Source organism: Cimex lectularius, unplaced genomic scaffold (genome assembly GCF_000648675.2).
Source record: "Cimex lectularius strain Harlan isolate CLEC.00 unplaced genomic scaffold, Clec_2.1 scaffold14, whole genome shotgun sequence".
Lineage (NCBI taxonomy): Eukaryota > Metazoa > Arthropoda > Insecta > Hemiptera > Cimicidae > Cimex > Cimex lectularius.
This window is the reverse complement of record NW_019392637.1, coordinates 1,706,609-1,732,451: the sequence shown is the minus strand read 5'-3', so window position 1 is coordinate 1,732,451 and position 25,843 is coordinate 1,706,609. Positions and strand designations below refer to the sequence as shown.

At 38.1% G+C, this 25,843-nt stretch overlaps 1 protein-coding gene across 6 annotated transcripts; it reads left to right on the top strand.

Annotated features, from left to right (window-relative positions):
• The first annotated feature begins 17 nt into the window (after positions 1-17).
• LOC106673256 (neurogenic differentiation factor 2) lies at positions 18-25,843 on the top strand. Of its 6 annotated transcripts, XM_014405301.2 has the most exons (8): positions 266-344; positions 986-1,101; positions 17,325-17,541; positions 17,638-17,712; positions 22,385-22,494; positions 22,555-22,705; positions 25,332-25,543; positions 25,602-25,843. In XM_014405301.2, the coding sequence occupies exons 3-8, from the start codon at positions 17,507-17,509 to the stop codon at positions 25,691-25,693; spliced, it is 675 nt and encodes a 224-aa protein (XP_014260787.1). In that variant the 5' UTR covers positions 266-344; positions 986-1,101; positions 17,325-17,506; the 3' UTR covers positions 25,694-25,843. The 6 variants fall into 6 exon arrangements, with proteins under 6 accessions (XP_014260786.1, XP_014260787.1, XP_024082970.1 ...); XM_014405300.2 differs by lacking the exons at positions 266-344; positions 17,325-17,541; positions 17,638-17,712 and adding an exon at positions 18-92; XM_024227202.1 differs by lacking the exons at positions 17,325-17,541; positions 17,638-17,712 and having other exon boundaries at positions 326-1,101; positions 22,555-22,675; positions 25,335-25,543.

Here is a 25,843-nt window from a genome sequence, read left to right as displayed (position 1 = left end):
AGAAAGACAAACAACACAAAAATAACCTTTTGGAGTTTAAATAATAAGATAACCATTTAGTACAAAAAACTGACTCATATCGCTATATGGAGGTAAAAGTATTTACAATAATAAACAAGATTAATATTATTTATAAACCCATATTAACAACTAAATTAATATGACTATTTTTATTACGTTTACAAAATCAAAACTTTCCTTCATTTCGAGTTATTTTGAAAAAATTAAAAAAAAAGACATTTCACCATATTGAGAAACCCCTTCACTCACTCATTGACACCGAATTATAATAGTTAAATTATCATTTATAATAATTATACTATTATAAAGAGAAATCAACCGAGGTAAGTTCATAAGGAAATAACTCATTATCAAACTTTTTTAAAGCAAAATTATTTAAATAATTTAAGAAAAATAGCCTGACACAATCCGGAATATTGAGAACCTATTATTCATACACACATTGATGTAAAAAACCCGTTAATATAAACTTATAATTATAATAATTATTGTTATTATCAAGAGAAATCAACCAAAGTAAGTTCATTTAACTAAAAGACCATATTAATGTTTTTTTAATGAAAAATTATTTAAACGAATTAACAAAAATAACCTCACACAATCCGCCATATTGACTAACCCCTTCATAGACTCATTAACACCAAATATAAACCAAAATTATTAACTTTTAATTGATAATAATTATTAATATTATAAAGAGAAATCAAACGAAGTAAGTTCATTTTATTAACACGCCACATTATTAATAATTTTCTAATTTTTTAAGTAAAATTGTTTAAATAATTCTAGAAAAATAACCAGACGCAGTAAGGAAGGTTTCATTTTTTTCCACCTTGCCGCCATTTTCATAGATGGTTTTATTTGAAATAATACAATTAAATATCATAACCCACTTTTTCTTATTGACAAATTCTGTCTGTTATTCGATATAGTTATGATTTTTATTTTTATGATCTTTTACAAGTCTACGGAAGGAATTGACCCGTTCATTGGAGTAACCTTATTCGTCGACATTTCGTCAGGAGGTTTCACATTCTTAGATTGGATCTTTTTTCTGACAAGGTTTCAACATGATATCGAGTGAGTAAAATCCAGTTAATTACCGTATTTTTTTTTGTTTTCAATAATTTTTTTAATAATTGCATTCATAAAAAGTACAATCGGCGGTTAAACATGTATATGTGCCATTCACAGCCCTTTTGGTAACATTTGGAAGTTTTCAATTATGACAATTTTAAATATAAATTATTATTTTTACACCAAAACGTCGTATATTTATATCGTATTGACAGTAGAAGTTGTGTTTTATTAATGTCACCACGTAAATTCTAATTTGGATGTTTTGTCAGTAGAAAAAAAAGAAACTCGCAAAAAAATAGCCTGCCTTTCATCGCCATTTTGGTAACACTAGGAAGGTTTTAATTATGGAAAACGATTGTGACGTTTTTTAACGGCAAAACAGCGTTTCTATTAATAAATTCTATCATTCATCGTTAAATTCTATAATTTCATTTATTAAAAAAGGTAATTATTCACTTAGTAAATTACGATTTGAGAGGTCTTACAAAACAATGTAAATTTAATTATAAATAACCTGACGTTCATCGCCATTTTGGTGTAACAGTAGGAAAGTTACAGTCATATTTTGAATTTTTCATAAGCAGCAGGAGAAAAGCGTGATTAAAGAATATTTTAGACCTTATTGTATTAATTTATGGGTGAAAGCCGAAACGAATCATTTATTGGTATTTTTTCTTTTTTCAATATGCTTTTAATTTTGGGAATGATAGGTCCGTCAGGTCTCGCTGACTCACCGACGGGACGCCGATTCCCAGGGTACGTCGTCTTCCCATTGACCCCTTCGTCGACGATAATAACATATATTGTCGCCAATTACCTTCCTGGTTGTTGTGCGGGGTGTAGACGATTTTGAGGACAAACGTCCTTCTCTGAGGGGTGGTTTTGTTGCATACAAGGGGGTTGGAAGCCACCCCGTGGGACAGCCACGCCTAGCATCGGACCGCCCGGCCAATTTGTCGAGGCTAACTCGTATCCAAACAATTTCCAACAAGGGTCAGACGAAGTTTAAATAATTAATCTCTCTTGATTGTTTAGCAATTGATTATTATTTGAAAGTCCCAGAGCGATTTTTGGAGGATGGGTTGAGTGATTGTGATGGAAGAAAGAGTGTGTGAGTGAGTGAGAGAGAGAGAGTGAGAGAGATAGAGCGAGAGAGAGAGAGAGAGAGAGAGAGAGAGAGAGAGCTAGAATGAGAGAATGAACGTTTGAGAGTGAGAGGTAGTGATTAAGAGAGTGAGAGAGAGAGCTGGTGTGAGAGTGAGAGATAGTGAGTGAGAGAGGGAGAGTGTAAACGAGAGTGAGTGAGAGAGAGAGAGAGAGAGTGAGAGAGAGAGAGATAGAGAGAGAGAGAGGGGGGGGGGGGGGGGGGGGGGGGAGAGAGAGAGATATCCATTTTCAACATGAATTTTTACATTTATTTGTTTTGCTTTTTGGAATTACAATATTTTGTTTAACTTTTATAGTGTTGTACTTAACAGATCCATTAAAATTAATTATCAATTAAATTAAACAAAAATTTTACAAACATATATAAAAATTAAATTCTATAACTTTTACTTTATACAAACGAAAGTTTAAAAAGTTCAGTATATTCTATTCATCTATTAATCATGTTAGGAGTACATACATGAGAGATATTCTTTTAGAGCTTTTTTATATGGATTTTGAGATTCACATATTTTTACATAATTGGGAGTTTGTTATCCAGTAGAATACTTCTTGGAATAAATAAATTTTGGTATGATTGTGTTCTTCATAATAGGTTTTATTCATTCTATTTAGGCATGTAATTTTTGATAGCATGGGTTGTATCATTTCTACTAGGTAGGATGGTTTATTCGTCCATCTCATATTAAATAGAGTAATATGCATTATGTCTTCTATTTACAAAAGGTCTAAAGCTTTATATTTGTCATGTATTCTTGAATCGTATTTTAGATTGCTTATATATCTTATATATGAATTTAGGACAACTTTTATTTTATGGTTGTTGTTGTAATTTAGATGTGATATTACAGCTAGACAGTATGTAACATATGGAAGCATTAAAACTTTATACAATTTTAACTTTAAGTTTTTGTTATTAGTTTTTAACAATTTTTGAGAGAGAGAAAGAGAAAGCGAGAGGGAGGGAGGGAGAGAGAGTGAGAGAGAGTGAGAGAGAGTGAGAGTGAGAGGGGGTGAGGGAGAGTGGGAGGTCTCTCACTCCCTCTCTCAATTTCTCCCTCCCTCACTCGCTCGCTCATTTACTCACTCTATCACTGTCTCTTTCAATCTTTCACTCCTTATAAATTGAGAGAGTGAGTGAGGGATAGTGAATTATTGAAAGAGAGAGACGTATGATTTTTGAGAGTGAGTGAGAAAGGCATAATTTTTCTTAATGCTAAGACAGGGCCAATTTGTGTAAATTCTTAAATTGATTTTGGGCTTTTTTGAGAAGATTTTTGGGCAGCAAACTATGGGCCCATATAATCAGAGGCCATTGTCGGCCAGTAGACTGTTTGGAGTTATACTGCACGTTTTACTAGAAAATCCATGTAATAAATTAATAAAATAATGGTTTTAGATGAAGCTTTTTTTAATGAAAGTGTGTTTCGTTCGGGTACCTATTGACTGTTCTTACAATGAAACTAGCCCATCATGCTCATTATTATTAGCACTAGGTCATCGGTATAATCTACGATAAGGTACCCTAGTCTATTTAGTCCCACAATCAAGTCATTTACCAACAATTGAGGCGATAGTACATCCCCTTGGGGGCATCCCTCACATTTTTCGTCATTTTTTTTTGTTAAGATTCGACTTAAGATGTTCAAAATCCGTCATGTTTTATCAACCATTGCCTGTCAACGGCTCATTCCTTTTTCGACAATTAGGGCCTGCAAACATCATGTAAATAACAGGCTTTTCACCTCCCCCCGTTATTTTATTTCTTTTTTTATCTTTCTATTTGTTGTAATTATTTATTGGGCCGGCCACGGTGGATCGCCGACACGCGGCACGCTTGTTTCCCAGGGGCGGAGATTTCCTCCGGGCGGATAATTAATAAGCCACCCTTCCGGGGGAGGACGGCGCGTGCCGGGCCTGTCACGCTCTGTCGCCTCCCATGGCCCGTGGCCACCTTTCACTTCGATGGGTCCGCATGTACTCGTCAAATGTAAAAAAAAAATGCGGTCTAGAGCTAAGTTTTGAATAAAATAAAATAAACTATACAGGGTGTTCGGCTACTCGTGTTACAAACTTTGCCAGCAGATTCTACATTCAAAATAGTACCAAAATGTCCTAATTAACTATGGTCCGAATCTCAACAGTTTCTTCTTCTTCTTTTCTTGAAGTATTTGAACAAGGCGTCATAGACCTCCGTGTCACCCTCTGCCAGCAGCGAGCTATAAATAACTACGTTAAATGTCCATTAAGATGTGGTCAATAATAAACTTGTAAACGTTGGTGAAATAAGCGTTTTAGTATACAGAACATACTATGGCGATTCTAAATTACTATTTCCAATCCTGGAGACCAGCAAATTTCAGAAAACGTACTCCATTTAATATCCTTTGTTGCAAGTAGTGTGAGCGAGTGGAGTGAACGAGTGAAAAGAGAAAGTGAGTGGAGTAAACGAGTGAAGTGAGCAAATAGAGTGAATGAGTGGAAAGAAAGATAGAGTGTAGCGTGGCAGTGAGCGAGTTGAGTGAATGAGTGAGCGAAGTCCGAACATTAAAAGAAACGTAAATAAAAGAAAAGTTGAGTTTTTTTAATCTTTCCACCTTACCAGTCCGTCAACCACGGATTTTTCCTTTCCGTTCATAAATTTCTTCATCTTTGGCTAATTAAAAAGCAATTACACCACTAAAAAGGTTATTAAATGGAGTACGTTTTCTGAAATTTGCTGTCTCTAGGTTTGGAAATAGTAGTTTAGAATCACCATAGTAAGTTCTCATCTTATTTTATATATTACCAACTCCACGGTTCATATATTCTCTATTGATAGGTTTAAAAATTCCAAGTTCTCCGTGGTTGAAAACCTTTATTCAATTTAGTAAATTACATGGAAATTATACCATGAGATTTCTCTATGTTTAGTTTCTGATGATGGGCCAGGAACGTCCATGTAATTTACTAAATTGAATAAAGGTTTTCAACCACGGAGGAGAACTTTGAATTTTTTAACCTATCAATAGACATAGTAAGTTTTCAACTTTGAAAAAAAAATTAATTTTCAAAGTTCTGTCTATCAAAATGCTTTTTTCACCAACGTTTACACGTTTAGTATAGATCATATCTTATTGGGAATTTAACGTCGTTTTCATAGTATCAACGGATTTGTCCAAAACCTTTCTGTTTTGGAGTTGTCATTGTTTATTTGAAGCAAGACCGTGAAATCTCACAAAATCAGAAAAAAGAGGAATAACTCCGAAACTGTTGAGATTCGGACCATAATTAATTAGGACTTTTTGGTTCCATTTTGAATGTAGAATCTACTGGCTATGTTTGTAACACGAGTAGCCGAACACAGTGTATATTTGAAACACTTCCCTTTCTTTATACATACATACATATATATATATATATTTTTTTTTTTGCAAGCCTTATTTGTGTTTTCCGGATCAAATAGAGTCCGTAGGAAGGGGCCTGGGGCCGATTGATTCTCCGGCACCCTTGTGGGAAAGATGTTTGTTGACAGAGAGCTATTTGCGAAGGGCGGCCCTGTTTGAAGGGCCTTCCTCTTTACACGGTTAATAGCTCTTGACAAATGCCCCCGGGGAGACGGTGGAAAACCGCGGTGGGACACGCTCGGCCCATTTATCAATCTGTTTAACACGCTTCGTTTGAGATGTAGGACGCGGGCCGAGGCGAGGGTGGTTGGTCTTTTATTTTCAACCCAATTGACCCCTCGTAGGACACGATCCAGTTCTTCTCTCCCTTTTCCCAACCACCAAACCATCCCTCGTACAATGCACGGTCGGCACATTAGATATTCATATTTGCGTTGGAGAGAGAACGAGACTGGAACGAGAACGAGAGGGAGAGAGTGAGTGAGTGAGTGAGTGTGTGCGTGTGTGTGTGTGTGTGTGTGTGTGTGTGTGTGAGAGAGAGAGAGAGAGAGAGAGAGAGAGAGAGAGAGAGAGAGAGAAAAAAAATGAGAGGGGGATAGATTGAGAGAGCGATTGAGAGGTAGTGAGGAGTGAGCAAGCGAGTGAACTCACTCTATCACTTCTTTCGTGAATGAATGAGAAAGAGAGTGATAGAGTGAGAGAATGAGCGAGAGAGGAAGTGAGAGAATGAGGTAATGAACGAGTGAGTGAGGAAGAGTGGGAGAGTAGGAGAATGTGAAAGAGAGTGATAGAGTGAGAGAATGAGCGAGGGGCGGTGAGAAAGAGAGGGGAGACGGATGGAGAGTGTGAGAGTGCGCAATAGAAAACGAGTGATTGAGTATGCGAGAGAGTGAATTAGTGGTGTGTGAGCAAGTAAATGAATAAGAGTGAGGGTGTAATGGTGTTGAAAAGATAATGTGTGAGCGAGCGAGTGGAGTGAACGAGTGGAAAGAGAGAGTGAGTGGAGTGAAAGACCGAACAGGGGGCTTTTTTTGAGTTATCTGATGGTCTTAAAATAAGGGGTAGCCTTTTATCCCCAGTCCCTTGGGATAACTTTCTAAATTAAATTATATATTTTGTCAAATATCAGATAGTCTAAAAAAAAAATTAGCATGAAATTAAGAGTGTTTCTCTCTACTAAACTACATAGGCCTCGTGAGATATCCTCCTATCGTCTCCGGGTGATAAAACTGTTCGATAGTAATCATCCTGGTCTGACTATCCTCGTTGATTTTGTTAGTTCAGACGCGTTTCAGCATTTCGCCGTCTTCCGTGTTAGGGCGATTTCTGCGATTTTTTAGTTATGAGGTCGTGGATGGTGAAGGTGGGCTGTGTAGCATGAGCGTTGGTTTTGATCTTCGGGCCTTTTCATTTATAATTTTTGCAACTAATCAGGCCGGCGTCCCACAAGGGATCATTCTTGGCCCCATGCTTTATATCATCGACACCGCTAATCTACCTACACAGCCTGATAGCAATTCTCTCCTCTAACCCAAATCCTACCCGTGCAACGTCCAATATCCAAGAACACCTCGAGCTTACCGAAGACTGGGGCAAAAAGTGGAGGAACTGAATGAAGGAAAATGTACTCAGTGTAGGTTCACATTGAAAAAAAAAAAAAAACAACCGTTTTTCCCTCCTCTGTACATAAAAAACAATGAGACTTCCTAATATTATACCTAGACATCCGTCCTAAACTATCGAGACCTCTCCACATGCACCCCGAGAACCCGCATCACCTTAATCGAAGATAGCCTCGAGACCTCCTTGCCCCTTAACCCCTCACACTGAGTGTCAGCATCGGCTGGCTTCTCATGACCTGTGTTTCTCCGCATGCGACGCTGGCTGTGTTTGTGCTATGGCCGAGTGAAAAGAAAACCATACGGTGACATTGTAGTGTGAACAAATCTTTATAGGCTATGAATACATTAAGTTAAAAAAAAATCAATAGAAAAGGCGATATGGCAATGTTTATTTCGTTCGCCCCCATGTCACGTCATACGTCGTAACCCGGAGATCTTTGATTTTCAGTAGAGTTCCGTCAAATCGGTTAACCCCGGAAGGGTGGTCTGCGAATAAAAGGGCGAACCGTCCACCGGCCACCCCAGACGCGGCCCTTTGTGGCCGGGGATTTGACGCTCCACCGTCCCTTCCATGGGAACGGCAAACAATTAACATAAGCAGCTTGCGGCGGGCTCGCACTCCATGAATAAAATAAAAACCGGATGAAAGAAAAGGACCTGTTAATCGTTTATTAGCTATGTTCGGAGTTTTCCCCTCCGGCCCTCAGGGTTAGGGCGATAAAAGGGAAACAATCGTCGGGACCCGGGACGAATCAATTGGCCGCCCCCTCGACGACGGCCGACCGCCCCCAACCCTCGTAAAACGAATAAATATTTGTCCCTTAATTATCACGGATGATCGTGTATCAAAGTCGGTGGGAAATTCGACAGTCGACTCATAAGATTTATACAAGCGTCTATTAATAAAATAAATACAATATACAGGGTGTCCTATTTTAGATGGCCCGGCTGAGCTCATCGTTTCCTGGCCACTCACGGCTCCATAAGAACTCGCAGCTTCTAACGACTCTCTGCTCCCTGACAGCTCACCTCTTTTGACCGCTCAACTCTCCGAGGGCGCTCAGTAATCTATGTCAGTTCACCGCTCCTACTGCTCTGGATCACTGCTTCTGACAGTTCTGTACTGTACGCAGTTCATCTCTACTACTGCTCCCTGGCAGCTCATCGCTTTCTGGCCACTCACTGCTCTTTGACAGCTCACCTCTTTTGGTCATTCACTGTTCCCTGGGAGCTCACCGCTTGTGACCACTCAACCCTCCTTGGGAGCTCAGTACTGTACGTCAGTTCACGCTCTCTGGCAGATCACTCTCTATTTCCGATCGCTGTTCCTGACATTTTTTTCCTAACCTTAGTACCCCTACGGCTAGAGAATTTATTTAGTACCTGATCATAGTGATTTCAAGTATTCATATCCATATACAATTATTATTTAAAATTAATTTAATATAATTTTCCTAACAAAATGGTGGTCTTTAATCAAAATGTGAAGATCTGGTGGCCATTGTCCACTTTTACATACAACGTCCCTTATTAGAGCTTTTCGGCGTGGTTCTTGAATGGAGCAGTCGAATAAGATGTGGTCCCATGTATGTTGAATTCTCCCTGCACAATCGCATTCCGAATACTGTGTTATGTAGAATCTATAGGCAGCTTATAAGTTGGGTAAGCATATGGTTCTACTGCCATCTTCGATTCCGTTGGGAAGAACTTTTTGGTTTGAAGACCTTTAGTAGTACGCCTCCAAGGTTCTTCCCATTGGGCCAATGTCATTTTCGAGGTCATGGAGATGACGTAGCTTTTCGGCGCTACTGTGACTGTTGTTTCGAGTTCTGCGTTTTCTGTGGCTTCCTTTGCTGCTGCGTCGGCTTCCTCATTACCTCGGATTCAGGTGCGCTGGTACCTTTTCAATACTGATCTTCCAGCCATTATCACGAAATGATTTTATCATTTTTCTGATGTCGGTACCATCAGGCTTCGTGCTTTGTAATTTTTTATCTTAACAATGGATATGCGGCTGTCTGTGATCACTAGCACGTTTTTGTCCACTTCCTCAATATCCTGCTGTGCGAGCCATTGAAGAGCCTTCAGGATAGCAACGAGTTCGGCTTGGTGGTTCCTACACCAGCTAGCGAGTCTAATTTGTATTATTTCTTGCAGGATGTTGTATTTTCCATAGATGACTAGGGTTGCTCCAATCTCGTTATTCATTTCGCTCCCAACGGTGTACATTACGATCTTGTCTTGCCATGTACTGATTCTGTTAGTCCTTGAGTTCTATAAGCCGGATGGGGCCATTCATTTAATGGCAGTGTGGGTTCCACGATAAGTGCAGGGAGGGCTTTATTATTGGATGATCTTTTTATGATGAATTAGATATTGGTTAGTCGGCCACGAAGTATAAATTCACTAACAGCTCCCCGTGGCCACTTCATACGTCACCGAGAATCGAATCCTGATTAAACGACATTTGAAAAATGGAAAAAGGAGGGAAAATTCGAAAGGTTGTAGGTTGAGATGTGGAGTTGGTGTCCGAGTGGATCGTAGTCACGATAGCTCAATTGGTTAGAGCAGGGGCGTATCGAGCCAAAGGTGACACTCGTGACTCTAACTTTTTAATTTCAACCAAAAACTTACATTAAAAGATTAATTAATTGAATTATGTTAACTGTTCCTGACAGTTCACTACTCTATGCAGTTCTCCTCTCCTACTGCTCCCTGGCAGTCGCACTGGCCACTCACAACTCCATCTCATTCCACCGCTCCTGGACACTTTCCACTTACCGAGAGGTCATCACTTTCTAGCCATTCACAACCGGTAGCTCATCACTGCACATTTTTCCCTAACCGCTCCCGATCTATCCTAGATAATATTCTACTAGCTCTTCACGTTCTAGCTATTTTTAAAATTTTATTTCCTTTGATTTATGTTCAATAAAAATACTTATTTCCCAGCCTTCTGATATAATGTCCCGTTTAGTTGGCCCGGCTGAATTGAACTACTGGTAATAACGACAAGGACTTTTTACGCAGAAAACAATGATACAATCGAGTTTTAAATTGGTCAAAAAACAACAACGTTATGGCAAAAAGTTTGAAAAACATAACAAAAGACACTTTGTTTGCTATTTATTAATCACATTTCATATTCGGACTGCCTGCTTTTCGTAAAGATCCAAAGATTTGCTCTTTTTAACCACTGTTCACCGGTGCTCACAGCAATAGATTCAGGGGAGCTTTTCTATCATTTGCCGCAGTACTTCAACTGAGGTTGCAGGTTTATGATCGGCGTGGACACTGTTTTTTAAATAACATCGCAGAAAATAGTCAAGGTGGAGTAAAATCTGGTGACCGAGGAGGCCGACAGATCGGTCCATGAGGTCCTTTCCTCCTAGGAGTAAGTGACTGTTCAGAAAACGTCTCAACTGCGAAGAATGTGCAGGGCATCAAGCTGGAGAATCATTCTTCGTCGTTGTTGGAGAGGAACATAATCTAATAATATAGGTAAGTCTCAATTAATTTATTTCCAAGAAGTCCACACCAAACGTTAATACTGTGAACCACCTGATGATGAGAAGAGTACGAAATTATTGGATTCCTGTGCTCATGTTCGAAAATTTCAACGGTTTAGTATGCCATTAGAGGTGAACTTGGATCATTCTATAAGATGTATGTGAAAGGAACGTTAGACGCCTGTCATAATCAGAATCCCGAAGTCCCTGGCCATATGAGAACGATGCAATCGAGTTTTACTCCCAGAAATTTCCTGATCGCGATATGAGGAGACACGGATTCCATCACCAAGAAACCGCCAGCGTAATTTCCACGAGGAACTGAATATTTTACTGTAGATGTACTCCGGACATAGAATTTTAAGCCGTATCGGTCTCATCTTGTCCAGGGAGTTCGGGACTCTGATTATGACGGGCGTCTAACGTTCCTTGCACATACATCCATCCCATGGACGATCGAAGTTCACCTCTAATGGCATACTAACCGTTGAAATTTAAGAAAGAGGAAAATCCTATAAATTCGTATTCTTGTCATCATCAGATGGTGTGGACTTCTCGGAAATAAATTAATCGGGACTACGAAAATTAAATGGTGCTAAGTTCCTCAGTTTTTTGAGGGAGGTTTGACTAACACTATTAGATGACACTTAGTCCTAGTAGGATAGGACCTCATGGCTCGACCTGTCTGCCTCCTCGGCCACCCGATTTAAATCCACTTGACTTTTTTCTGTGGGACTATTTATAAAACATTGTCTACGCCGATCATAAACCAGCAACCTCAGTCCACCTCCCGTGACTCTATCGCTCTGATTACCGATGAAAAGAGCAAATCTTTGCACCTTTATGCAAAGCAGGCAGTTCGAACATGAAATATGGTTAATAAATAGCAAACCAAATAAGTGTAACTTTATCATTTTTCGACCAATTTAAAATCCGGTTTCGCCAATGTTTTAAGCATAAAAAATCTTTTAAAATTATGGTGTCAAGAATACATAGGATCGTACTTGAATTTTTTAAGTTGAACTGGACCGACCTGAGTATTACCCTGTATTATTTTTTTTTGCCAAGGGAGCAGAGAGTGGTCAGAAGAAGTGAGCTGTTATGAAGTGGTGAGTGGTCAGAAAGCGATGAGCTGCCAGGGAGCAGTAGTAGAGGTGAACTGGAATAGAGTACTTAGCCCCCAGGGAGCAGTGAGTTGTCAGAAGTGATGAGCTGTTTTGATGTTGTGGGCGGCCAGGAAGAGATGAGCTATCAGGGAGCAGTACTAGAGATGAACTGCATAGAGTAGTGAACTGTCAGGAGCAGTGATCGGACATAGAGTAGTGAGCTGCAAGAGAACAGTAGGAGCGGTGAGATGCCAGTTCCCAATGAAGATGGCGGAAAGACAAAACGCATTTGAGTAACATCAAAACCCGCGTGTTTAGACGGGCCCATTTATTTAATACGCAGTTCAAACACATACTACATCCGATCCTAAATTGAAAAAACCTTGTTCTCATTTTTACGTATTAAGACTAAAGGCTGATGCTTGAACTAGTGTGTTCACATATTATTTATAATATTAGCGGTTATCATAATGATCTTGTGGAATGTAAAGCGAGATTTAGCGGACCGGAAATAATACCCAACCAAAGATATCGATCTTAAATGCCGTGGGTGAGTTTTCTCGTGTAATTTCTTAAACTGCTTCGGGGGGGGGGTTCGTTAATTGCCGAATATGTGGGTGGGGCCTGGGGTGAGTCCCTGCGTTTGACGGGCTACGCCACCCCATTTTCAACCCCTGGATTTAACGGCCTGCCAGATGCAGGCTCGCCACCCCCGGGGGCGGCGGCCATCCCGCACTGCGCACTCGAGACACCCCTCCGTTTCGTCTCGCTTCTCACAGGCAAGACTTCTACGTTTTGATTCATTTTCATTCGGGTTTTTACTTTTTTGTTGAGATTTCTCGTCGTTCCAACGAGGACACGTGACCAAGATCGGGCTAAACAAATATAAAAGCCACTCCAACGGGCAAACAATGACCGCCGGCCGACCAACCGATAAAGGCCCACCCCCCAACACTCGAGATTCTAGGCAGCGTTATCGCATTTGGTCCGCGCGTTCTCGCTTGTTAATTCGACACGGGTCGAGGTACAATGGAAAACAAACCCCCCTCCCCCACATACAAATAGATTAAAATTAAACGGTAGCCGATTGTACTGAGTTGAATCCGATAAGATTTGGGTTCGAACTGCCTCGATCCTAACATATAACGTAAACTGCTTATTTTATAATATAATAAGATTAATGTTTTATGAAAATATAGCTCATGAAATGTGTATTTTTGAAAAACATTAAAATAAATATGGCGCCCCTTCCATAATTTTGTAAAATGTGTAAAACATAGACAAAAAAATTCCAGCCTTTATTTTCCGTTTAATTATGAATTTTCGGGACAAAGTTATGAATGTTTGTTCAGCAAAGTTTAATGATGATCGTTGTATGATTTTTGATCATAAATCATGTTCAAACAAGGTGATAGTGTGATATTCTGACTATTTTTGCACTTTCCAACGTTTTGGAAATTCCAGGCTATAGTTTTCATTTAATTAGAGCTTTTTACAGCAAATACGTTACCGATGTTAGTGCTGAAGTGTTCAATACTCAAGCATTGTTTGATTTATGATTATTAATCATGTTCAAACATGATGATAGTGCGTTCTTCTGACTTTCTTAGGCTTTTCTATTGTTTTTAAAGTGCCAGATTGTACTTTTTGTTTTATTAGAGATTTTTGGGGCAAATACGTTACAGATGTTTGTCCTACAGTGTTCAATGGTCGATCATCGTATCATTTTTGGTCAGTAATCATGTTCAAATAAAGTGATGGCGTGTTCTTTTGGCTATCTTAGATCAATGTTTTATGTAATTTCAGGCTTAATTTTCCTTTTAATTATGCATTTTTGGGACAAGATCGTCTTGAATGTTTGCCCAGCAACGTTTAATGATGATAATTGTATGATTTATGATCAATAGTAATCTCGAATCGAGGTTTTAACGAGTTCTTACTATTTTCGACTTTTTCGATGTTTTTTGAAATTTCAAGTTTTATTTTACGTTTAATTGGGGCTATTTGGGGCAAATGCGTTACAGACATTTGTCCTGAAGTGTTCAATAATGGATCAATGTATGATTTATGTTTATTAATAACTTCAAACCGAGATTTTAGTGTGTTATTCTAGTAAAAAATAGTAATTTAGTAATTTTCGACTTTTTCGATCTTTTATGAAATGACAATCTTTATTTTCTGTTTAATTAGGGTTTTTTTGGGGGCAAATACGTTACAGATGTTTGTCCTGAAGTGTTCAGTAATGGATCAATGTATGATTTATGATTATTAATAACTTATTCAATTCACTAATTTCGTGGTCCGCTTGACCAATTAATATATTACAATTAATTAAGGTTTTCAGTTGAGATAAAAAAAGTCAATGGCACGAGCGGGATTCGAACCCACGATCTTCGGCTTGATACGCCGCTTCTCTACCACTTGAGCTATCGTGACCTCGATCCNTTTGAAAAATGGCAAAAAGGAGGGAAAATTCAAAAGGTGTCGTTGAGGTGGGAAGTTGGTGTCCGAGTGGATCGAGGTCACGATAGCTCAAGTGGTAGAGCAGCAGCGCATCAAGCCGAAGATCGTGGGTTCGAATCCCGCTCGTGCCATTGACTTTTTTATCTCAACTGAAAATCTTAATTAATTGTAAGATTATTAATAACTTCAAACCGAGATGTTAGTGCGATGTTTTGACTGGCTTAGACTTTTTCGATGTTTTATCAAATTTCTGGCTTTATTTTCCTTTTAACTATGCATTTTGGGGATAAAATCGTCATGAACGTTAGTCTGAATGGCGGTAGAATTTAATTATATCTTACAGAGGTTTCACCGTAAAAAGATCATGTATATATATATAAATATAAATTTAAACAAGTTCGGCTCATGTGAAGGGAGGCGGATGACCTCGAAATCCATCTTTTAAATAAAACGAGTCAAAAGCACACGAGGTCTGACAGTTCCAGCTCATCCCAAATGAAGTAAATAAAAAACACCTCCCCCCCCCAAAAAAAAAAAAAAATGAAAACAAAAACGTTCTACGAGGCAGAATATTTTAATTTGGTATGATATAAAAAGAGAAATCCACAAAATATTGCTTTTTTTGCCTATTTTAAAGCAACGTAGGCCAGAAAATGGACAAAACTTGGATTTGACCTCATTCTAGCGTTATAAAACCTTAGATATATCGACTTTCGCGGAAATCCGATAATTAAATATTAATACAAAACCCATTTGTATTATTTTACAAAATATACTGCCATTCTACGTTTTTATCAAGTCACCAGTTGAGGTAATGACTTTAAATATTTAAACATCATAAGCAAATGTTAAAAACTGAGGAAGACTAGAATCAAAAAGATCTTTAAAAATACAACATCAATAATATCAGAACAAGTTTGGAACCTTGGGGAACACCTGAGGTTAAAGTTATGTCATTAGGAAAATCTATCACGAAAAAACCTTTCATTTACCTGTTGTAAAGGTTTGATCCGTTTCAAAATGTCTCTTTGAATACAATTAATTAGACAATTTAAACAAACAAAAACTTTTTTTTAAATTTTACAGGTTTATATATATACTATAGCTAAACGACTATAAAATATAAATAAATTCAACGTTCTACGAGGCAAAATATTCTAATTTGATATAATTTATGAAGAGAAATAAACAAAATACTTTTTGTTTTTTGTATATTTTACAAACATTCTGTACGCAAAGCAGATCAAATAATGGTCAAAATGTGTGGTGATTAGTGACCGTTAATCGAAAATTATTCAGAAATCGTGAGATGCGGTCTAGTGTGATGTAGGTTTCAGAAAAACATTTTCTTTGTCGTGCTAAGGATGTGGAATTTATACAATGCAAAATATATTTTTTTATAAATTCACTTTTTTTCACATCCTACATGTATTTGTTAAATGTAAACAATGTTTGTAAATCCCAGGCCCTGAAGATGATCTCAATAAAAATCGAAACGTTGGCACAATAAAGAAAATGTTTTTCTGAAACCTACATCACACCAGACCGCATCTCACGATTTCTGAATAATAATGGTCAAAACTTGAATCTGACCTCCCTGACGTGATTCTGCCTTTGTAAAACCCTTATAAATATCGACTTTCGCGGAAATCTGTGTAAATTATAATTTTTTTTTTTTTCACTTAAGTTGACATTGCAAGATCTAACACTAGGATAGTCAGTCGGGCCAGGAGAAATTGTAAGTGAAGAAAATTAATTTACACGGATTTCCACGAAAGTCGTTATCTAAGGGTTTTATAACGCTAGAATGAGGTCAAATCCAAGTATTGACCACTTTCTGGCCTACTTTGCTTTAAATATGCAAAAAACAGTATTTTTGTGGATTTCTCTTTTCAAATCATACCAAATTAGAATATTCTGCCTCGTAAAACGTTTTTGTTTTAATTTTGTTTTCTTCTTCTTTTATTATTATCATTTTTTTTTTGATGTGTTGGAATTATCAGACCCCATGGAGCATTTAACTTATTTTATTTAAAAGATGGATTTCGTTGGCATCCGCACCCCCCTTCACATCACCCTTGACTTTTTAAAATTTTGCAAAACAATGTCTTTTTACAGTGGAACCTCATAAAACATAATTAAATTCTACTTTGTACGAGGCAGATTAATCTAATTTTATATGATTTAAGAACAGAAATCAACAAAAATACTTTTTATGTGTATTTTTGCATATTTTAAAGCAAAGTAGGCCAGAAAATGGTCAATTCTTGGATTTGACCTCATTGTCGTGATTCTAGGGTTATAAACCCATAGATATAACGACTTTTGCGGAAATCTGTGTAAATTAATTTTTTTGACTTACAATTTCAACTACCAGACCTGAGCTCTAACATCATTTCTCTCAAAAGCTAGTGGACAGATTTTCTCCTTTCACTCTCTCTCTCTCTCTCTCTCTCTCTCTCTCTCTCTCTCTCTCGACCACTCTCTTTCTCTCTCTATCACACTCACTCTTAATCAATCACTCTCTCGCTCTCTCTTTCTCTTTCCTTTTCTCTTTCTCATTAATTCTCAGTCATTCGTTCATTCTCTCTCTCTTTCTCTCTCTTTCTGTCTCTCTCACTCACTCATTCTCATTCAATCACTCTCTCGCTCTCATTATTTCTCCCTCTCTCCCTTTCTCTCTCTCTTAACATATTTTCTTCTTCGTCGAGAAGCGAGGCCAGTCGGACACAAGTTTTGACCGATTCAGCTCAACCTTTGGCCACCTTTTAATTATTTTTATGTTTTCTATTAGAGTTTTTCTTTTAAAATCGGGAGAACAAAGCGTGTATGCACGGACCCAAATGTTTGCGAAACCCGTGTAGTGCCAAGGCCGGAGCCGTCGAAAAAAAATTGGCCTACCTCTCCCAATTTTGATGTTTTTCTTACCTTTTCGATTTAAATACTAAATTTTTTTGAGCCTGTTTCCAGGTAGGGACTTATCGATCAAGCCCCTCCCGGCCATGTTGAAGGGCGTGCCCTTTAAGGGCGGACGGACTTCGCCTCTTGTCCAATCGGCGGACGGGGACCGCCACCCCGAGACCACCCTTGTATAAAAGGTCGATGCGGCACCCTGTACAACCCACTCAGGACTTGGCGTAGGAGACCGTTGGATGACGATGAAGGAGGAATTCACAGCTATTAGGAGGTCGGTGGTCGTTGATATTGTCAATTTTCTCTTCTGTGCCGTTTTTTTTCTTTTTAAATTTTAAATTATAAACGAGAAAACGTATCGTCCCTTTAGCGAGTTGGACAAGACGATGATCAGGAGGAGGGCTTTGACATCCAGGTCGGACTCTTCGTCATCGCCATGTCAAAGGTGAGCTATTTGCTTAATAACGTGAGAGATAAATAATGAGAGCCAGAGAGAGTGAAGGAGTGATTAAATGAGTGTGAGAGAGAGAGAGAGATGGAGAGAGAGAGAGAGAGAGAGAGATTAAATTAAAAAAAAATGTTTTTATTGGGTTTACGCAGAGCGGGATCGGCCGACCAGGTCCAGGCCCCCGCCGCGCGCCCGCACCCACTCACTCAGCTCAATCCTCTTCTAAATTTTCATGGTTGAAGATAATCAAAAAGTAACGTTTATAGACTTTAGAAATCTATAGATTATGTTGAATGCTGATGGATTGTTGCTTATTAGAACAGATTCTAAGTTTATTGGTTTGGAAACGTTTGGGACTTTGCTCAGATTTTTTAGCATTTTATCTCTTTCATTTTCGTATTCTGGACATTCAAAAATTATGTGGGAAGGATTTGAAGGGCAATCGCAAGTGGGAGAGTTTGGAGACGAAGCCAAACCGATTCTCTTCTTGTAGCTAACCCATAGGTCATGATTTGTCTTCAGTCTAAAAATAGTAGAATAGAACTTCTTTGACAATCCTTCTGGGCTATCGCCTTCCGAAAACCATGGGTTTTTCTTGAGCTCAGGGAACAGAGACCTGTAATAATTGCCGACATTTGATGTGTTGTATTTTTCTTGCCACAGATTTCTACATAACTTTTTCAAAAAGTTTTTCCCGTCATCTTTAGGAATTTAAATGTCAAAGATTGGACCTGATGTTGCAGCCTCCTTTTCAAGTGCGTCCACCATTTCATTTTGCCATAAGCCATAGCCTGGTTAAGCTCCTTGTTCCTGTAGAATAGAGTGCTGTCTTCTGCATCTATGAGGAACAACCCTTTCAATTTATGCGTTTCCAGGCCACTTGAAGTTTCTATTTTAACAGTGTCAGGTTTCGCAAAAATTGCTAGGTATTGGTTAATTTCTGGAATTCGTTGCAGTAAATTGTTGGCTATTTTGATGTCAGCAATCTGGCAATGTTCCATGTTTTCATGAAGCAATATGTTCTCGCCGCAAGGTGTTGCTTGATGAACCTCCTCCTCGGCGGAGCAAAGGTAAACTCCGTTGATTTCAGGGCACAGTTTTTTCAATGGTTGGATAATCGAATTGTCCCTTGACTTCAAAAAGTATTTGTATTCTGCCAGCACAGTTATAAATTTGTTTTTGTAATAAGATGGAATGGAAAGTAGACAATACAGGTCATAATCTGTTTATTGCGTTACAGATGTACAAGTAGTACACAATTTCATTATTATAATATTTACATTTAGTTTTTACCATTGATTCAAGTTTTAGGATATTCTCTAGTTTTAGTTCAAATGGAAATCCACCGGGATAATGTTTTAATAATTTGTTTAGTTCATTAAACATATCTCTAGGTTTGATTATACTGGGATGTAATCTCCCTAGATTACAGAATACAATAGAATTTTCTATTTCCCTTCGCATATCAGAGATTAATTCAAATAATATAACAAATTGGTTAAGCATATTTTCTAATTCTAATACATAAATGTCCTTATTATTATCCTTAATGATATTATTAATTTCTACAATTTTATTTTTTAATTCTACATTATTAATATTTATTTCCTTAATCAATTCTTTATAATTTTTTATTAATATATTGTTTACAGAGTATTGACTATTTAATTGATAATTAAAGTTATTTCCACTATTCTTTATATCTGCTAACATTTTTTCATAATTTTCGCCATCATAGGCGTCCAAGTTACCTGTTATGAATTTTACAATGGATCCTAAACCATTTATTATTCTTCTTTTTATTCTAAATTTTCTCTGTACAATTAACGCATTTAGTTTTTCGCTTATTACACTGCCTTCATAATTAATAATTTTAAAATAATTATTCAATTTCTTCTTTATATCAGTGTCGTTTTTTGCCAGCTCAAAGATTTTCAAATAATTAACGTTTAACTCACTGAATTTGGTGTCTAATTCTGTAACATTGTAGTAATGAATGAGAGTGTGGTGTGTTTGTTGGATTTTCGCTTTTTCTAGCCTTATGGGTAGTATACCAGGGTTTGTTGTGATGTTCTTGATATTCAGTCCGTTTGCACAACAGTTGAGGATGGACCTAGAACAGCGTCAATTTTTTGAGTGGTTTTCCTAGGTCTTTGAACATCTGACAAGTGGATTTTGCTCTGTGGATTTAGTGTTGTGCATTTAGTTTACCTAATTTCAGAGTTCTGTTGATTGATTTTAGCGTTTGTTTTTTATATTTGTTTTTAGTTTTACTTTGTTTTTGTTTATTTCGTATATATACTTCTTCAGGGATATCAGGTAATTCTTCTCTCTCTTGGTTTCGCGTTGTTATAGTTTTTTCTTTGATTTTCGAATTTAGTTCATTAATCTTTTGATATAATAAAAGAGTTTTCTGTTTGTGGGTGTTTATGTAGTCGTTGTATATTTGAGTTTCTAAGTCTAGTGCGAACGGGGAGTCATTTTTCGATATGGCCGCTGATTATGTTACTTGGTTTTGCGTTCGTGAAGGAATGTATTGTGTTGTTATATGCTAAAATAGCATAGTTCATTTTATCTCTGATTGAATCTTTCGTGAAATTTAAATATCCTAAATTTTAAATGTAATCCGCTAATTTGAAATAGATCGTTAAATGGAATAAATGTACTAAATTTTTCGGTCGAGTTTCCGTGTGCCGAAGTTATTTTAAACGGGTCTAATTTTATTGATTTTTTAAAATGTTTGTGTGCTACTTCAGGATTGATAAAGGATGTTGTACTACCTGTGTCAATTAAAATTTTGAGAGGTGGGTTTCTAAATTGTATATATGGGAGGCTTGCTTGGTTGCATGGTGTCATCAAGTGATACTTGGGTAGAGGCGTTTGTTTTCTAAAAAATGATCCATAGGTTCTAAGCTCGATTGATTTTGGTGTTGTAAATTTTCTGTGGCGGTTGTCTGGTTATTTAATTGATGAATTTCTTCTACCGTGTAATTCGGACGGTGTTGACCGAATTTGGAATTTTGCTGCGTGAAAAAATTATTGGGTTCTCTGAACGATTGTCTACTTTGTATCGACATGGGTGTCGGTCTGATGTCACGTCCGTTCGCGGCTTGAATTCGCGGGGCGAACATGGTGTTTTGTGAGTTTTGTGTGTACAATTTTGTGTTTTGAGGGAAATTAGGATATTGATTGGGGAATCTTGCTGGGTGGTTGAAATCGAGGTTTCCTTGACGGATAATTGTCTGGTTCCTGAAAAGTTTTCAAAAACTGAAAATCATTCGTAAGGATATTTAAGGCTTCTGTGAAATTACTTGGATTCCTAGTGCGCATAAGTGAGCCTAGGGGTTCTTTTAGACCTCTTAGTAAGACACGGAGTGCGACGCCTCTCGCATAGTCAATTAAAGTGTTGGATTGAAGGGGATTATGGTTTTTAAAATACGCTATTTGTAAGTTTAAAAGGTTCTGTACTCGTTGATAGAACTCATACGGTTTTTCGTTTTGTTGTGTGATCTCAATCTGGAGAGTGAATGCGTCCATTTTGTCGGCGTATCCCTCTAACAATGCAGTTTTTAAATCTGCCCAGTTTGATACGTTACTATTTTCAATCACTTGAGCTGCAGGACCTTTTATCTTATTTCTTAAGCATGAAAGCAGGTATACATTTTGGAAATTATTAGGGTGGTTAGTATCTACAAATGTGTTAACTAATTTTTGCGATATGTCTATGAATCGCGTAAGAACGGTTGGATCTCCATTGAATTCCGGGACCATGTCCAGAAATTCTCTTTTAAATTCTGGGAGAGCCATTTTGGATATTTGTTAACAATTAATAAAAAATTTCGTTTTTTAAGAATATGTTAATAATATTACAAATTTAAATTAGATTATTTTAAGTATTTCTTACATAAAAACAAGAGCTCCTACGACCATTTTCGCTGGTTCCGAGAGTCTAGAAGTTCGATGCCGTTGTCCGGGAGGAAAGTTCATATGCGTTGAACTCTTCACCGATCGTTGATTGTCCGATTGCCGATTAACCGTTGAAACGGAAAGTTACACGATTATAACTTTCGACAATGTCCAGTCCGACTGCGCCAGTTAAATAATTTCTTTGGACGAACGTGTTTTTAAAAACTTTTATTCAAAGAAATTACAAATAAGTTACTGATATACATTCAGAACTTTATGAATCTAAATCAAATCTCGTCGATATGCTTTCGGGAAATCTGGCTTAAGACTAACGTTTATTAAAATGAAAATCCTTATGAAATTTCTAGAGTGGGAGAGAGTGCTGATGACAATTCTAGGAGCAACACCTGCATCCTAGCATTGTCATCACATTATTTATTTAACACAATGTTTATACTCGTATATAACTTATATATATATATATAAAACTTTTTATTATTATTAAAAAAAATATTATATACAAATTAATACGAAACAATAAACTATTGGTTTGTAAAGATGGCAACACTGGATTTCTCTATTTCTCATGTTTTTGGCAACACTGTTTGCAACACTGATTCCGGAAAAGTATCTCCGTAGTAAAAATTTATTTCTAGCAGCGCCCTTCACTATTTCCTTTACTTTACCAATTTTTCTCCTAGCCTCTTTTTCTTTTGTCTTTTCACTTTTGTACCTACCATATGTTGTTTTTCTTGTGTCTTAGCGCTCAAGAGAAGCGCTATTGGAACAGCCTCGACGACGATCAGGATCTCCCGAGCTGTCTCTACGCCGCCCGTCCCGCTCAGGCGAGCTACGTCCACCAGATACCACAAGGTATGAAAGGTGCCTTTTTAAATTTTTTTGCAGTCTACTAACAGAATCGACTATTTCCAGACGATATGGAAGGAAACGACGTCGGCTATTTCGCCGGAGGCGGAGGAGGCGGGATAGGAGGACCTGTGTACAGGGTCCAGAGGCAGGCGGCCAACATCAGGGAGAGGAAGCGGATGCTAAGGTCGGAAGGATGCAGGCCACCCGTGAAAATGTAAGCGGCCGAGGCCGCCTGGAAATCCGACGCGGTAGTTCGGAAAAAATAAAATAAAAAAATAAAAGCGCGGATCTCCAACGGCGGCTGAGGGACAAAATTTTTTGAGGCAAACAGCGAAAAGCAAAAAAAAAAAAAAAAAGAAAAGATAACACTTTCCTTATGGCCGACCTATCAGAGAAAAACACACAGCGAAGAAAGTATAACAAAAAATCATAAAAACAAATTTTAAATGAATTTAGATAATTATTAAAAAAAACTTCGCTGTTTGCTTGCAAATTGTTTGTTTCTCTCTGATTCCGGCCGTTTGCTTTGCATGCGTAAAATTAACTTTTTTTGTGTGAATATTTTTTTCTATTTTGGATTAGCGTCCACTCAACAAGTCCTTACCTATCCTGTTACGAGCTACTGGTACTAACTCCTGATACATCTATTTTTACGTTCCTGTCATCCTGCCATTTACCACGAGCTGGCAACTCATGCCATCCTGGTACGTGCTCCTGAAAACTAGGATTTTATTCCCTGACCTGATTCCTGGTAAAAAAAAGAAAACTGGATTATTTGGCACTTCCTTCACTTGTTCCAAGCAAGCACTTTCCATCCAGCCATTTACTACTAGCTCCTGGCAACTCATACCATCCTGGTATATGCTCCTGATACGAGCTCCTGTAAACTAGGATTTATTCTTCACTTTATTTTATCTCCTTGCAAAGAAAAGAAAACTAGTATATTTGTCATTTTCTAGACTTGTTCCAAGCCCCTGCCTCCTTCCCGTTTAACCATGAGCTCCTGGTAACTCATACCATTCTGGTTTGTACTCCTGATTCGAGCTCCTGTAAACTAGAATTTTTTTTCTTTACTTTATTTTACCTGCACTCCTTATAAAAACAAATAAGTAAAATAAGAAAATAGGGTTTTTCTTCTCTTTCTCGACCCCCCTCAAGTCACTGCAATCCTGCCATTTACCACGAGCACCTGGCAAAATAAGAGCTCTTGCCATCCTAGTCCTTTCTGTTGGTGTTTGCTCCTGATAAGAGCTCCAAATGTAGTCTAGAATCGATTATCCCCCCTTTTGTTGATAACTTCTAAGCTCCTACCATTCACTACGAGCTGCTGGTGATTCAAGTGATCCTGATATATGCTTCTGCCTCGTGGTAAAACAAGAAAATAAGATTTCAGTCTTCATTTTGTTGAACCCTTATAGGTTGATGCCATACTGATTGGAAATCCTGCTAAAAATAAATCTAGGACTTCCCCTAAGCTCCTGCCATCCTGCCATTTACCCCACGAGATCCTGTCGAGGTACGAGCTCTTACTATCCTGGTATGTATGCTCGTGTCTCGTGGTAAAATAAGAACGTAGGATTTTATTCTTCACCTTTTTGATCTCTTACAAGCTCCTGCCATCCTAACCTGAAATACTGGTAAAAAACGAAAACTCGGATATTATTGACTTCCGCCAAACTCCTGCTATTCAGTATCGGCTCCTGGCAACCCATGCCATCCTGGTACGTGCTCCTGATACAATCTCCTGAAACCTAGGATTTTTATCTTCAGTTTATTTGACTCCTGGTAAAAAAATAGGAAAAAATGTAAACATCGTAGAAACTTTTGACTCGGCCGTCAAAATAGATAGTACGTAATACAGCTAAGTCAATCCGGTGTGGTATAGCTCAGGTGCCTTGAATTCCCGCCTCACTACTACATAATTACCATACTTTATCGTTCTTAAGTACAGTTTGTACCCTTTTATACAACATAAATAAATAAATAAAAAGCAAAAGAAACATTGGCTAAATTAAATTTTTAATATTGCACGTTTTTAAGTCTTTGCTAAATAGTTTTTCATTCATTTTTTGGTAATTGCATCGATTTCTTGGCCTCTTCTAAGCTCAAAATTTCTGTTATCCTGCCATTTAGTACGAGTTACTTCCATGCCTAGTACAGGCTGCTGTAAACTAGGATTTTTTCTTCACTTTATTTGACCTGACTCCTGGTAAAAAAAAAAAACTAGGATATTTATCACTTCCTTGACTTGTTCCAAGCGCCATCCATCCAGCCATTTACTACGAGCTCCTGGCAACTCATGCCATCCTGGTATACGACCTCTTGAAAACTAGGATTTTTTCTTTACTTTATTTGATCTGACTCCTGGTAAAAAAGAAAACTAGAATAAGATCACTTTCTTGACCTCTTATAAGCTCCCTCCATTCCGCATTTTACTATGTGCTCCTGGCACTTCCTTGCCATCCCGGTTTGTACTCCTGATGTGAGCTCCTGTAAACTGGATTTTTCCTTTAATTTGTTGACCTCTTCAAATCTCTTTCCATCGTGCCATTTACTACGAGCTCCTGGCAGCTCATGCGATATTTGAATGTTTTCCTCGAGCTCCTGTAAACTGGATTTTTCCTTTACTTTGTTGACCTCCTGCTAGCTCATTCTGATACGAACTCCTTCGCAATATAAAGCTATGATTGTTTCTTCATTTTGTTGATCTCCTCAAAACTCATGCCATCCTATTATTTACGACGAGATACAAGCCACGTCACTTCCGCGAGTTCCTTGTATTCTTCAATAGCCCAATTTGTCGAAATCAGGTTTTTTGATAAAAGTATGGCCTGTTACAGCAGTATAAACTCAGCATTCGACCAGCTGCGCGGCCACGTGCCGACATTCCCGTACGAGAAGAGGCTCTCCAAGATCGACACCCTACGTCTCGCGATCGCTTACATCGCCCTACTCCGGGAGGTGCTCGCCGCCGACTGCGACCCTCTTGAGTACGTCGAGAAGGCCCTCGCGAGCGAAAGCTCCCTCGAAAGGGCAGAGTGGAACACGAGCGGTAAGACACGATTCTCTCGAGATTTGGGCCGGTTCAAAATTTCTGTTACGCTTTTTAGACCTGACCGCGAGGCTGTCATGGATCAACTGGGAGAACCTGGGGGTCAACCCGAACCGAAGGAGTATCCTCACGTCTCTGGCGCTCACTTGAACACCCCCGACGTAAATGGAAAAAAACCTGATATTTTTCCTAAGGAAAGTAAAGTTACCATTTGATTTAAAATCTACCATCTGAGTCTAGTCATCTTTGGTCTTTTTGTTTGTTTTTTGTAAATAAATTTTTATCCTGTGGTCAGTTCAA